This window comes from Chiloscyllium punctatum, chromosome 9 (assembly GCF_047496795.1).
Source record: "Chiloscyllium punctatum isolate Juve2018m chromosome 9, sChiPun1.3, whole genome shotgun sequence".
Taxonomy (NCBI): domain Eukaryota; kingdom Metazoa; phylum Chordata; class Chondrichthyes; order Orectolobiformes; family Hemiscylliidae; genus Chiloscyllium; species Chiloscyllium punctatum.
In genome coordinates, this window is record NC_092747.1 from 113,025,273 (window position 1) to 113,041,284 (window position 16,012).

Here is a 16,012-nt window from a genome sequence, read left to right on the forward strand (position 1 = left end):
AAAGGGAATTGTGAAATGTTTGAATTGCAGAAACTTGCAGAGCTAGGGTCGGGGTGGGAGGGGGCAAGTGGAACTTAAAGGAAGTTGTAAGGTTCATTTTCAGATGTTTCGTCACCACACTAGGTAACATCACAATGCTGTAGGAGTGAAGGGATGTTCTCATTACAATCATTATGGCCAGTTGGTGCAATAACTGCTAGTTGTCAGCAGGTGTCAGTCTCTGACTGTTGTACACAACAGGGTAATGGGAACAGTGAGTGGTAAATCATCTCACTGTCCCACAAATCTTGGGAGGGTGTGCATATTTTCTGGGGGGGTGTCTACATGCAAGTCTGCCAGATAAAGCAAAACTACTTTAAAAGATCCATTTTTCAAATCAGAATTTCACAATAAACTTCAAAGCAAAACTTTATTAATTTAATTAACTAACAATATAAATTATTTTGGATGGAAGGCAACACAGAATTTTCTGTATTCAGTGCCTCCAAAAGGTTAAATAGCGTGGCTAAGTTCCTTAAACTAGGCTCTTCTTCACTGGAACAGAGACTTTAGGATTCAGACCAAAAATGTTTGGATAGAAACTATTTCTACTGGTGGTGTTGGGGGAGGTGGAGTGTGAAGACGAGGACGAAGGAGCACAAATTTAAAATCAGCATCAGGACATTCACGGGAGAAGGTCAGAAACATGACACAAAGTGTGGATGTCACTCACAGTGAGGGTAACAGATGCTGGGGATCACTTAATAATTTTAACTTGAGATGTGTAAACTAGGTGGATTAGCCATGGGAAATGCAGGGTTACAGGGATGGAATAGGGGGATGGGTCTGGGTGGGATCTCTCTGGAGGGTCAGTTTGGACCCAAGGGGCCAAATGGCCTGCTTCCCCACTATAGGGATTCTATGATTCCTGGACAGGAGCGTTTAGGGGGTGGTGGAATATTTTAGTACAGATTCATTATGATGCAATGAATAGCAGGAGAGACTTGAGGAGCTGAATGACCTGTTTGCTGCAGTGTTCCAATGAACATTTGGAAGATCCAGCATGATGAGAAGGTTTTGATGAGATGAAGAGTGGAGCTGGTCACCATTGGAAAACTGTTGCTTGTTTCTGTGTTTCTATCCAGTGAACCAAGAGCAATTTAAAAGAGAAATAAGAGAGTTTGTGGTGGGGTGGATGGATCACCTTGAATGCCGCTCTGGATGAAACTTTATTATTAATCAAATCATTGCTGAACACATTGATCAATCAGTCCTCATACAGACAGAACATGTGGACTTTGTCTGATGGAGGTATTTGACTATGACAGGACTGTTAACACTTTTAGAGAGGGTTTAAATTAGCTTGGCAGAGGGACAGGAAACTGAACACAGATTTAAAGAGAAGCAAAATTGAAAATGGAGGGCAATAAGTTCACAATTGAGTACAGATGATGGAGGGAACAAACTGAATGCTCAGTTATTAGTGCGTAAAACAAAACACAAGAAGTTTACGTAATAAGACAGAAAAGCTAGTGCTTCCAATTAAACCTGTTGGACTATAACCTGGTGTTGTGTGATTTCTAACTTTGTACATCCCAGCCCAACATCAGCATCTCCATATCAGAAGAGCTGGGAGCACAGATTAACATCTGGGAATGCAATATTAATGGGACACTAGAGAAAGAGGAAAGCAATGGCATATGGACACTCCTGGTTACAGAGTTTTCAGATAACATAGACAGGGGTATAAAAAGGGGAGCTGGTTAATAAACATTCACAGCTGAGGGGAGATAACATGCGAAACAATCATCAAATGAGACCATATGGCTTGACCAGAATAACAAAATAGGTGCAATTAGAATCTAGGGAGTGCGCAACAGATCTGCAAATACTTTGGGAAAGAGAGGATAGGCAGTGACTGGGGCTTCTGAGCCTGGGTCTCCTCCATTCTGTCCCCTATTTTTTCCTTTTTGTTCTTTTTTTTAGTGTTTTGTTTCTGGCGAGAACTTGGTTGAGTAGATAGTGGCGAGGACAGCGTGTGGCAGAGGCTGGGATCCATCATGAACCAAGATGGCGGACGGCAACAAAACAGCTAGTGGGCCCAGGTGGAAGTTAGTCCAGTGTGGCTGAAAGTGAGGCCTCATGGGTAAAACCCAGCACTGAGTGACTGTTACGACACGGGGTAAATCCTTCTGCTAATTTAAACCCAACACACAGAGAAGCTTACCTCACACAGTAATCTGTTAAATTTTGAGGGGCAAAGAATTATCCCAGATTTCATTATTTAAAATAAAAATTAACAATTTTATTCTTTAAGTCCAACAGAGATGACTATTTACAACTCCTTTCTCTGAAACCTATCTTTTACCTCCCACTCTACAATACTGGCCCGATAAATTCCTTCTTAAATTTACAGCAAATTCACTTTCAAACCCAGTTGTTGTCTTCAGATGTTGAACTTTCTCTGTAGATTCCTCTACGTCAGCTTCTGTCTTCTGCTGCACACATTTCTTATGGACAGGTACCTTTCAGAGAGCTATTCTGCTGGCAGTCTTTACTCGTAGAGAACAGCTCTTTGCTGTTCTCCCCTTAACTGTTCAAAATGCCCAGTTTTATACCCCAAAATATTGGATCATTTCATTGGTTTGATGTCATCCCAAACAGGAAAATTCAAAATCAATTGGAATTTGGTCTCAGGGGCACAGTTTGGCCAAATTTGAATTTGTTTTTGTACCAAAGCAACACAGTCCTAGCTATTTGTGTTAACCAACTGTTACATTTTTAAATTGTTCAGCACACTGTTTCTCAGTCCTTGCCAGCTTCCTCTCACTCTTAAAGGTACAGTACACCAACACCTTCATAACAAGACCCATGGCTTAAGAAAGTACTATAACATTTAACTTTTATCCCTTTATTTTTCTACTTTACACTAAGAAGAACTGTAGAGATGAGCTTTTTGATTTGTTTCTTTACTTTTCCATTTTTGTACCTGGGTATCTTTGTAGCCAATAAAAACCGAAAGAACAATGGATGCTGCAAATCAGAAACACCAACAGAAATTGCTGGAAAAGGTCTGGCAGCATCTGGTGGCACAGTGGCTAGCACTGCACCAGGGTCCCAGGTTCAATTCCAGCCTTGGGTGACTGTTCGTGTGGAGTTTGTACATTCTCCCCGTGTCTGCATGGGGTTTCTCCGGTTCCCTCCCACACTCTCAAAGATGTGCAGGTTAGGTCAATTGGCCACGTGTTAGGTGCATTAGTCAGAGGGAAATGGGATTGGGTTGGTGTGGACTTGTTGGGCTGAAGGGCCTGTTTCCACACTGTAGGGAATCTAATCTTAAAAAAAATCAAAGTTACCAAATGGGGTCACTCAACTTGAAACATTAACTCTGATTTCTCCCCACAGATGCTCCCAGACCTGCTGAGCTTCTCCAGCAATTTCTGTTGTTACCTTTGTACCTGAGATGGTGCTGGGAATGGTGATTTTTAAACTATTGACTGTTCTCCTGTACCTCTGTATTGGAGTCCATATAATTATAAAACCTAAATATAAATATGACTTAAAATAGAAGAGCAAATATATTTCCAGAAAACCACAGAAACCAAAGATGGCATTAATAGTAAGGATTTCAACCATCTTAAAAGATAAAATCAGAGTGCATCGGTGGTGTAGAATTCCTCAAATGCATTCCAGATAATGTTATCGGCCAATAAAAGAGAAGATGAGAAGGAAATAGTTTAGATTGGGTTTTAGAGAGGGGGGCAGGAGGTGGAGTTATCAGCTAGGGAACACTTTAATAGCAGTGACCATAATTCAGTTAGATTCACAGTAGTAATGGAAAAAGTTACCATGAGTAAACATTTAAAAATAGATAAAGACAATTTGTACTAAGCTGAGGAGTGATTTGGAAGAAAGTGAATTGAAAATGCTAAAGGCATAGGTTTTTGTAAAGTATGAGACTACAGATTTGAGAAAATGGGATTAAATTGGATAACTTTTCTTGTGGCCAGCACAGACATGTTAAGTCAAATGGCATCTTAGTGTTTTACAAATCTTTCTATATTACCATTGAAAATAAAGCAGATCAAAACATTTCGATTTAAAACACAAACTTATTAATTTTAATCTTCATGTCTTATAATGTACAAAATAGGTCCGGAGAAATAGAATTGGTTTTAGTTAACTGTATCACAAAACAAAGAGTGTCAATCTTCCATGTAAACGCTGAACTTCCAGAGATGTGTGTTGTACATGGACTGATTGAGTACCGACATGTTTTGGCATCAAGCAAGTGCAGTACGTAACAGCCAGATGATCCACATTCCATTACTGAACTAGTTTACTCAACTTTAATACAATCTGTATTAAAAAATACAAAACCGAAGAATAAAGACCTCTTAGGTAAGCAGTGAATCAAGTTATTCAAGTGTACAAGATATAATTTACAAAACCCTGATAATAACGGACTGATTCCAATCAGGGAAGACAGAGCATCAATGAAAGGGAACATTGATAACAAGATTCTCTAATCAAAAACTCATGGCATTGACTTTCTCCTGGTTGGGTCCTGAGCTATGAAGTTCCCTCCCGAACACTCTCTGCCTCTCTCTGCTCCTGTAAGATGCTTCTTGAAAGCTATCTCTTTGACTGAGTTTTTGAGTGTCCTTTCTGTGGCTTGGTGTCAAAGTCTGATAAATCCTCCTTGAAAGTGCCTCGGGATGTTTTAGTACGTTAGATGCATGTATAAATGCAACCTGTTACGTTGTTACAATTTGACTATTCCTGTTCCAATTGGATGGAAATTGGGAACATTCAACATGGACTTCAATGGGTGATGCTCCTCATTTGGAACATAAAACATTGAAAATCACCCCTTAATGCCGTGTCACCACTTTTCAGATAACAGTCTGCATTGCTTTCTGTGTTTCCTCCTCCCTGCCCCATCTCTTGTACTTTTACACAGAGGAGAGCTCAGCTGTCTTAACTGAAATGACATTACTTCAAACCATTTACAGTGTACATGCTAAATAATGTACGGAGGCAGAAATTCCTGGGCTGTATGTTGACAAAAGCAATGAACAGTAGCTGAAAAGCAGGAATAGTTGACCATTTGAACAGTATTTCTAGTTGCATTTCGTCAGCTAAGTTGTTTGAAAGATTGCTATAGAATTTAAATGAACAAAGGCTTTGGCTTTTCAAATGGCTTTAAGTTTTGCACAATTGGAAAATTATGTGTTCTATGACCCACAGTTTTACACACACTCACACAAACATACAAGAAACATTCTGATAGGATTATTACTTTGATCATCAATAATCTATTAGTAAAAGAATTGGTGATTCTCGGTACTTTTCAGAGTGATTGACATAGCCAATAACATCATCATGGCTGAAAGCTTGAGTTTGTACAAATCCTGACCCTGGGTAAATGTGAGTTGTAGAATCCAGACTATGTTGAGGTCCCTCCAACTCCCACACACCTCACATTCAGATACACACACACATACACTACACTTTAAAGATCTATCAAAGCACATGAGATTCCCCATTCCTGCTCTTTAATCCCATATTGCAGGGAAGGTGATTTACCAGGAATGCTCAGTTACACCTGAAATCAGCAGCTATGTAACAGAGGATGAAAGGACACCAGGACTTGTGGTTATTGAGCTCAAACAAGACACTGGTGGTGAAGACTTGTTTACAGCAACTTGCAATCGTGGAGCCCATGCACATATGGAGTACACGTTCCTAAGAAAGGTAGTATAAAGTGTTGCAGATTAATGGCATTTAGCACCTACAAATGTAGATTGAAGGAGAGCAGTGATACTAAGTGGACATAATGACTACAAGAGGATGACTGTTGAATAGTTTAATGACAGTGTATATTCCATAGCACCTTTATGAAGATTTTCCAATAATATATACTAAATATTAGGGATGATTTTACAAAGTCTTGCTACCAATAATGGGAAGCTTGATTTGCTGGGTGTGCCTATCAGGAATACTTGGATGTGAATATTCCCAAATGTAATATCAGCCCTTGTTATATAAACACTGACCCACTTCCAGATAGCCCCTTGTTTATACAACAGTAAATACCACAATGTCTTTATGTCACAGAAGATTTTGTTGCCTTTACAGCTCCTTGATTCAATCTCATACCCACAGTCTGGAAACAAACAAAACCTTAAATAGAAACTATTTAGTATATATTAAACAGATGGGAGAGAGTTAATCAGTCTCTGATGTACTGGGAATGGTGGAATAGTGGTTATATTACTGGACTAATAATCCAGAGGCCTGTAGCAATGATCCAGAGAAGTGAGTTCAAATCACACAGTGGAGCTATTAAAAATCCAATTTGAGATAAGGTTGTTATGAAAGGGCTGGATGATTGTAAAACTCATCTGGTTCACTCATGTTTTTCAGAGTGGAAAAATGCCATCCTTACCTAGTGTGGCATTTGTGTTACGCCAGGTTCCCTCTTTCACTGTCCTTTGAAATGGCTTGGCAAGTCACTCAGTTGGGACTGCCAGCGATTCCCTGCAGAATGGCTGGGACACCTGGTGAGCAGGAGCTCTGCGGGACAGGAGCACAGATCAGAACCTCAGGATGTGTCACTCTCCCTCTCCCACCTTCACCGCTCCCACTCACCCAGCCTGATGTCCTGGACAGTCATTTCAATCAATGTGCCGCACATAAAGCATACAAACCTCTCAGTGGGTCTTTGGGCCAAGAGAGCTGCTTTGTGAAGCTTTAGCCTCACTCATACACTGCTGTCATCATTTGCAAACTCTTCAATGCTGTTTGCAGCCTCTTAACTCTCTCCCATCTTTTCATTGTACTGTAAGTATTTTTATTTCTGTTAATATTCAGTGCATTGCTTTAATAAACAAAGTGCCATTTAGTATGTCAATAGTAGAAAGCTTATATGGTTTTTCTTAGAGCAGTAGGGCACCTGGGTATTGCAGGGAAAGCATTTTCTTTTGTATCTCCATTGCTATTGCTATGTACTTTGTTTTTCATTTGTCACAATAGATGAGTGAGGTACACAGGATATTGTCATATTGCTTTATTATAGAAATAGCACCATAGTTCATTAGAGGATTGCGAGACAGCTGACCAACTTGGCAGTCTCAGATTGCATTACGTCTTCTTCATGCAGACTTGGCAGCGGCTAATGCGAGTGCGCAGCTCTCCCGCCTTGAGTGTCTCCGATTCCGGTTTGCTGGAAGAAAACAGAAACAAAGTCAGGAAGCAGCTCTAACCAGAGGCCGGTGTGTCCCGTACAAATCCCGCCCTGTGGGATCAGTCATCGGCTCACTGCTTCCTGATCAGTCAGGAGTTCGCAGCCCCCTGATCAGTCAGGAGTTCGCAGCCCCCTGATTAGTCAGGAGCTCGCAGCCCCCTGATCAGTCAGGAGTTCGCAGCCCCCTGATCAGTCAGGAGTTCGCAGCCCCCTGATCAGTCAGGAGTTCGCAGCCCCCTGATCAGTCAGGAGTTCGCAGCCCCCTGATCAGTCAGGAGCTCGCAGCCCCCTGATCAGTCAGGAGTTCGCAGCCCCCTGATCAGTCAGGAGTTCGCAGCCCCCTGATCAGTCAGGAGCTCGCAGCCCCCTGATCAGTCAGGAGCTCGCAGCCATCAGAGAGAGGAACACTTTATTTCCTAAAGTACCTTACTGATGGAGGGCTGCACTCTCAGAGCTTGGTTCTCTCATTGCAGATTGCTACATGTCAACTGACACCTGTATTTCCTCCTTATTGCAGTGACAACACTTAGTAACACTCACAGTGTAACATCCTGAGTCTGCAGAAACACAGGACTTTTATTTTTTATTATGAAGGGTGATTGCCCTTTAATCCTGGTGTGAACTGGAATAAGATTTAAATACCAGCGATGATTTATCACTAACGATTGATAAAACACTGACACTCTTCAGAGAATTGATCCCTGTTGGGTCAAGTGAATTGGTTAAGAAGATGGCAAGAGTGGGGAATGGTGTCCAATGCTGACTCTGAACAGTCTTTCTACTCGAAACAGCAAATCCCATCAGACTGTCCGTGCACACTATAAGCAATCCTGTTCATCACAGCCAGTGGAAACGGGCTTCCCCTCACTAACCTGAACATCTCTGTGCTCTCAACAGTTGCAAGCCAGAAGCTGTAAGAGTTTGCGTAGTAATTGCAGGTGCCTCGGCCATGACACTCGATGAAGGGAGCTGAGCGGAAGGACTCCAGGCATGAACCAGGTGATGACAAAGCCTGTCCTGACCCCTCAGCTCCCGAACTGGTGTGCTGCATGGGAAGAGGAAAGACTGAGTAAAACACTTGTGTCAACCAAACCGATCACTCTATGCAAAAGGAAGGCGGAAGTGGGTACTGCAGATGCTGGAGATTAGAGTCAAGATTAGAGGGGTGCTGGAAAAGTACAGCAGGTCAGGCAGCATCCGAGGAGCAGGAAAATCGATGTTCAGGCAAAAGCCCTTCATCAGGAATCGAGGGCACCTGTACACAAGCACTTCCTGGTCCTTGCCTCCTTTATTTTCTCTGTTGTTATCTCACCCCCTCGTTATTTACACCTTCCTGTTCTATAATCACTGGATGAACAGGAATTGTCTGCAACAACTGTTCTCAAGTCCTACATTTACAGGAGTAAATAGTCAGTTTCCAGTCAGGAGCAAGACTCAGGTGGCCCAGAGGTCAGCACTGCTGCCTCACAGTGCCAGGGACCTGGGTTAAATCCCAGCCTCCACACTGTCTGTGTGGAGTTTGCACATTCTCCCTGTATCTACGTGGATTTCCTCCCACAATCCAGAGATGTGCAGGTTAGGCGGGATAGCCATGGTAAAAACCCTGCACGGGCCTCTTTCTGTACATTAGGGATTTTGTGATCCCACGGAAGATAGGCATGAACCCACTGCAGTGCTCACAATGCTGTCGGATGGGGCTTAGTGGTTAGCACCCGCACCACAGAGTCAGCTGGTACTGGGATCAAATCCCAGAGCTTGTGTACAAAAACCCAGGCTGGCTCTCTCTCAAGTTGGTCACTCCCAAGGTAGACAGGGGAGTGAAGAAACTGCTTGGTACATTTGCCTTTATTACTCAGAGCATTGAGCATCGGAGTTGGGATGTTGCAGCTGTACAGGACATTCTTAGGCCACTTTTGGGATACTGCATGCAATTCTGGTTTTTCTGCTATAGGAAGGAGGCTGTGAAACTTGAAAAGGTTCAGAAAAGCTTTACAAGGATGTTGCCAAGGTTGGAGGCATTGAGCTATAGGGAGAGGCTGAATAGGCTGGGGCTGTTTTCTTTGTGGAATGGAAGCTGAGGGGTGACCTTATAGAGGTTTGTAAAATTATGAGGGGCATGGATAGGATAAATAGACAAAGTCTTTTCCCTGGGGTGGGGGAGTCCAGAACTAGAGGGCATAGGTTTAGAGTGAGAGGGGAAAGATATAAAAAGGACCTAAGGGGCAATGTTTTCACATAGAGGTTGGTGAGTGTATAGAATGAGCTGCCAGGGGAAGTGGTGGAGGCTGGTACAATTACAGAATTTAAAACGTATCTGGATGGATGTATGGATAGGAAGGGTTTAAAGGGATATGGACCAAATGCTGGCAAATGGGACGAGATCAGTTTAGGATTTCTGGTTGGTATGGACGTGTTGGACTGAAGGATCTGTTTCTGTGCTGTACACCTCTATGACTCTAAGACCAGTGATGTTCCTCTTTACTGCGATCATTATTGTTCTGGTTCAAGAGTTCAATTCACTTGAATGAGGCCCCATCTGGTCACATTCTGAGGTCAACACTGTGAGATTCTGTTCAGGAATTCATCAAATTATCATCATTATCTTACAAGTACACTGCTACTGATCGGTAGATTACAAGTTTCTTCACATCAAAAAATATTTAATTCAGTATTCAATTGATGAGTATATATCAAGGAAAATGTACTTGGTTCAGTGCAATTAGTTTTAAAGTTATTTTCAGTGATATTAAGTAAGGTTACTCACAGGCCACACTGATTAAACGTGTGACATTTTGATGATAACTCCATTAATAAACCCTGCAGTTTGCACTCTTTAATATATCAAGGAAAGTTATTAAACGGAGAGAGAAAACCAAATGATTATAATACAATCTGATTCTGATTGCACTGAAGGTGGATTTTATCCTTGTGATTATGCAAATTAATTTTAACAGAACCTTAAAGCCAAGTGTAATTACAAACACATTTTGTATACAGTCTCCTGATTATGCCCAAAGCAACAGTTCAGTCCAAATGTGTCTGGTGCTTACCATCATAAAGGAGTAGCCGATCCAGAGGGATGTCCAACCATTGGGGCAGAGTGGGATTTGAATTGTCTGGCTGTGGACTGCAATTACCATTGCTGGAGCCTCACAAACAGAGCATCTGAAGAGAAGTTAGCAATTTATTATGTTATTCCACCCTCAAAGATCAACTAATCAATCTAATAACTTGAGAAGTGTCAGTCAGCTTTCAATTCCAAGAAGCACAGTAACTAGTCACACACAGTAACTCACTTACACATAACTCCAAGGCAAATGTGTGAAAGAAAATATCATGTGAATATATATCCACTCCAGACTGCAGCTAGTGCTGGGAAAGTCCCACTGCAGGTCTGGGATAGTGAGACAGCTATGGGGATAGTGATGCACTCATTGGGTTAGTGAGACAGCCTTTGGGTTAGTGAGATAGTCATTGGGATAGTGAGATAGTCATTGGGAAAGTGAGATAGCCATGGGGATAGTGACATCGTCAATGGGATAGTGAGATAGTCATTGGGATAGTGAGATAGTCATTGAGATAGCGAGATAGCCATGGGGATAGCGAGATAGCCATGGGGATAGTGAGATAGCCATGGGGATAGTGAGATAGTCATTGGGATATTGAGATAGTCATTCGGATAGTGAGATAGCCATGGGGATAGTGAGATAGTCATTGGGATAGTGAGATAGACATACGGATACTGAGATAATCATTGGGATAGTGAGATAGGCATGGGGATACTGAGATAATCATTGGGATAGTGAGATAGCCACGGGTAGAATGAGATAGTCATTGGGATAGTGAGGTAGTCATTGGGGTAGTGAGATAGTCATTGGGATAGTGAGGTAGTCATTGGGGTAGTGAGATATTCATTGGGATAGCGAGATAGCCATGGGGATAGTGAGATAGTCATTGGGATAGTGAGATAGCCATGGGGATATTGAGATAGTCATTGGGATAGTGAGATAGACTTGGGGATACTGAGATGGTCATTGGGATAGTGAGATAGCCATAGGGATAGTTAGATAGTCAATGGGATAGTGAGACATCCATGGGGAGAGTGAGATAGTCATTAGGATAGTGAGATAGCCATGGGGATAGTGAGATAGCCATGGGGATAGTGAGATAGCCATAGGTATAGTGACATGGTCATGGGGATAGTGAGATAGCCATTAGGATAGTGAGATAGCCTTGGGGACAGCGAGATAATCATTTGGTTAGTGAGATAGCCGTGGGGACAGTGAGATAGCCATTGGGATAGTGAGACAGCCATGGGGAGAGTGAGATAGTCATTGGGATAGTGAGATAGTCGTTAGGATCGCAAGATAAGCCATGGGGATAATGTGTTAGTCATTAGGAATGCGAGATAGCCATGGGGACAGTGAGATAGCTATTGGGATAGAGAGATAGCCATGGGGATAGTGAGATAGTCATTGGGATAGTGAGATAACCATGGGGTTAGTGAGATAGTCATTGGGATAGTGAGATATCCACGGGGATAGTGAGATAGTCATTTGGGATAGTGAGATAACCATGGGGTTAGTGAGATAGCCATGGGGAAACTGAGATAGCCATGGGGATAGTGAGATGGCAATAGGGATAGTGAGATATTCATTGGGATAGTAAGATAGCCATGGGGATAGTGAGATGTCCATAGGGATAGTGAGGTAGCATTGGGGATAGTGAGATAGCCATTGGGATAGTGAGGTCATCATTGGGATAGTGAAATAGCAATGGGGATAGTGAGATAGTCATTGGGATCGTGAGATAGTCATTGGGAGAGTGAGATAGCCATGGGGATAGAGAGATAGTCATTGGGTTAGTGAGATAGTCATGGGGACAATGAAAAAGTCATTGGGATACTGAGTTAGTCATGGGGATAGTGAGATAGTCATTAGGATAGTGAGATAGCCATGGTGATAGTGAGATATCCATGGGGTGAGTGAGATAGTCATTGGGATAGTGAGATAGCCATGGGGATAGTGAGATAGCCATGGGGAAACTGAGATAGCCATTGGTAGAGTGAGATAGCAATAGGGATAGTGAGATATTCACTGGGATAGTGAGATATCCATAGGGATAGTGAGGAAGCCATGGGGTCTGTGAGATAGTCTTTGGGATTGTGAGAAAGTCATTGGGATAGTGAGATAGCCATGGGATAGTGAGATAGCCATGGGATAGTGAGATAGTCATGGGAATAGTCAAATAGTCATTGGGTTAGTGAGATAGTCATGGAGATAGTGAGATAGTCATTGGGATACTGAGATAGTCATGGGGATAGTGTGTTTGTCATTAGGATAGTGAGATAGCCATGGGGATAGTGAGAGAGTCATGGGGACAGTGGGATATTCATTGGGATAGTGAGATAGACATGGGGATAGTGAGGTAGTCATTGGGATAGTGAGGTAGTCATTGGGATAGTGAGACTGCCGTGGGGATAGTGAGATAGTCATTTGGATAGTGAGATAGCCATGGGGATAGTGAGATAGTAATTGGATAGTGAGATAGCCATGGGGATAATGAGATAGCCATGGGGATAGTGAGATAGCCATGGGGATAGTGAGATAGCCATGGGGATAGTGAGATAGTCATGGGGATAGTGAGATAGGCATGGGGATAGTGAGATAGTCATGGGGATAGTGAGATAGACATAGGGATAGTGAGATAGCCATAGGTATAGTGACATGGTCATGGGGATAGTGAGATAGCCATTAGGATAGTGAGACAGGCATGGGGACAGCGAGATAATCATTTGGTTAGTGAGATAGTCGTGGGGACTGTGAGATAGCCATAGGGATAGTGAGATAGTCATTGGGAAAGTGAGATAGTCGTTAGGATCGCGATATAAGCCATGGGGATATTGAGATAGTCATTAGGAATGCGAGATAGCCATGGGGACAGTGAGATAGCTATTGGGATAGAGAGATAGCCATGGGGATAGTGAGATAGACATGGGGATAGTGAGATAGTCATTGGGATAATGAGATAGTCATTCGGATAGTGAGATAGCCATGGGGATAGCGAGGTAGCCATGGGGATAGTGCGATAGCCATGGGGATAGTGAGATAGCCACAGGGATAGTGAGACAGTCATTAGGATAGTGAGATAGCCATGGGGATAGTGAGATAGACATTGGGAAAGTGAGATAGCCATGGGGATCGTGAGATAGCCAAAGCGTTAGTGAGATAGTCATGGGGATATTGAGTTAGTCATTAGGATAGTGAGATAGTCATTGGGATTGCGAGATAGTCATGGGGATAGTGAGATAGTCATTGGGATAGTGAGATAGCCATGGGGATATTGAGATAGCCATGGGGATGGTGAGATAGTCATTGGGACAGTGAGATAGCCATTGGGATAGTGAGATAGCCATAGCGATAGCGAGATAGCCATTGGGTAGTGAGATAGCCATGGGGATAGCGAGATAGCCATTAGGATAGTGAGATAGTCATTGGGATAGAGGGATAGCCATGGGGATAGTAATGTACCCATTGGGTTAGTGAGATAGCCTTTGGGTTAGAGAGATAGTCATTGGGATAGTGAGATAGTCATTGGGATAGTGAGATAGCCATGGGGATAGTGAGATAGCCATGGGGACAGTGAGATAGTCATTGGGATAGTGAGATAGTCATTGGGATAGTGAGATAGCCATGGGGATCGTGAGATAGTCATGGGGATAGTGAGATAGCCATGGGGACAGTGAGATAGTCATTGGGATAGTGGGATAGCCATGGGGATAGTGAGATAGTCATTGGGATAGCGAGATAGCCATAGGGATAGCGAGATGGTCATGGGGATAGTGAGATAGCCATGGGGATAGTGAGATAGTCATTGGGATAGTGAGATAGTCATTGGGATAGTGGGATAGCCATGGGGATAGTGAGATAGTCATTGGGATAGCGAGATAGCCATAGGGATAGCGAGATGGTCATGGGGATAGTGAGATAGTCATTGGGATAGTGGGATAGCCATGGGGATAGTGAGATAATTATGGGGATAGTGAGATAGCCATGGGGATAGTGAGATAGTCATTGGGATAGTGAGATAGTCATTGGGATAGTGAGATAGCCATGGGGACAGCGAGATTATCATTTGGTTAGTGAGATAGCCGTGGGGACAGTGAGATAGCCATAGGGATAGTGAGATAGTCGTTAGGATCGCGAGATACACCATGGGGATATTGAGATAGTCATTAGGAATGCAAGATAGCCATGGGGACAGTGAGATAGCTATTGGGATAGAGAGATAGCCATGGGGATAGAGAAATAGACATGGGGATAGTGAGATAGTCATTGGGATAATGAGATAGTCATAGGGATAGCGAGATAGCCATTGGGATAGTGAGATAGCCATGGGGATAGTGAGATATTCATTGGGATAGTGAGATAGTCATTGGGATACTGAGATAGTCATTGGGATAGAGGGATAGCCATGGGGATAGTAATGTACTCATTGGGTTAGTGAGATAGCCTTTGGGTTAGAGAGATAGTCATTGGGATAGTGAGATAGTCATTGGAATAGTGAGATAACCATGGGGATAGTGAGATAGCCATAGGGTTAATGAGATAGCCAAGGGGATATTGAGTTATTCATTAGGATAGTGAGATAGTCATTGGCATAGTGAGATAGTCATGGGGATAGTGAGATAACCATGGAGATAGTGAGATAGCCATAGGGATAGCAAGATAGCCATTGGGATAGTGAGATAGCCATGGGGATAGTGAGATAGACATTGGGAAAGTGAGATAGCCATGGGGATCGTGAGATCGTCATTGGGATCATGAGATAGCTTTGGGGATAGTGAGATAGTCATTGGGACAGTGAGATAGCCATGGGGATAGTGAGATAGCCATGGGTATAGTGCAATAGTCATTGGGATACTGAGATAACAATGGGGATAGAGATATAGCCATAGCAATAGTGAGATAGCCATAGGGATAGTGAGATAGCCATGGGGATAGTGAGATAGCCATGGGGATATGAGACAGCCATAGGCATAGTGAGAAAGCCATGGGGATAGTGAGATAATCATTGGGATAGTGAGATAGACATGGGGAGATTGAGATAATCATTGGGATAGTGTGATCGCCATGGGGATAGTGAGATAGCCATAGAGATAGTGAGATCATCATTGGGATAGTGAGATGGTCACTGGGAGAGTGTAATAGCCATGGGGATATTGAGATAGCCATTGGGATCGTCAGAAAACCATGGGGATCGTCAGATAACCATGGGTATCATGAGATAGTCATTGTGATAGTGAGATAGCCATTGGGATAGTGAGATACTCATGGGGATATTGAGATAGTCATTGGGATAGGGAGATAGTCATTGTGATAGTGAGATAGCCATTGGGATAGTGAGATACTCATGGGGATATTGAGATAGTCATTGGGATAGGGAGATAGTCATTGGGATAGTGAGATAATCATTGGGACAGTGAGATAGCCATGGGGATATTGAGATAGCCTTGGGGATAGTGAGATAACAATGGGGATAGTGAGATAGCCATGAGGATAGTGAGATAGTCATTGGATTAGTGAGTTAGACATTGAGATAGTCATTTTCCATATCTGGAAGGGTATATGAATAGCTGTGGTTCAGAGGGATATGGGCCAAATGCTGGAACATAGGACTAGATTAATTTAGGATATCTGCTTGGCATGGATGAGTTGGACCAAATGGTCTGTTTCTGTGTTGTATATCTCTATGACTCTAAGACCAGTGACATTCCTGGTTACT

General features: G+C 42.8%; 1 protein-coding gene across 1 annotated transcript in view; it reads right to left on the bottom strand.

Annotated features, from left to right (window-relative positions):
* Window positions 1-4,071: 4,071 nt before the first annotated feature.
* LOC140481615 (uncharacterized) overlaps window positions 4,072-16,012 on the bottom strand; it is a 209,858-nt gene continuing 197,917 nt past the window's right edge. Inside the window, exons 50-52 of the mRNA XM_072578092.1 lie at window positions 10,279-10,393; window positions 8,101-8,273; window positions 4,072-7,207 (exon numbers count right to left, since the gene is read on the bottom strand). Of these exons, the coding sequence (XP_072434193.1) occupies window positions 7,126-7,207; window positions 8,101-8,273; window positions 10,279-10,393 (370 nt within the window). The 3' untranslated portion in view covers window positions 4,072-7,125. The remainder of the gene's footprint in view (window positions 7,208-8,100; window positions 8,274-10,278; window positions 10,394-16,012) is intronic.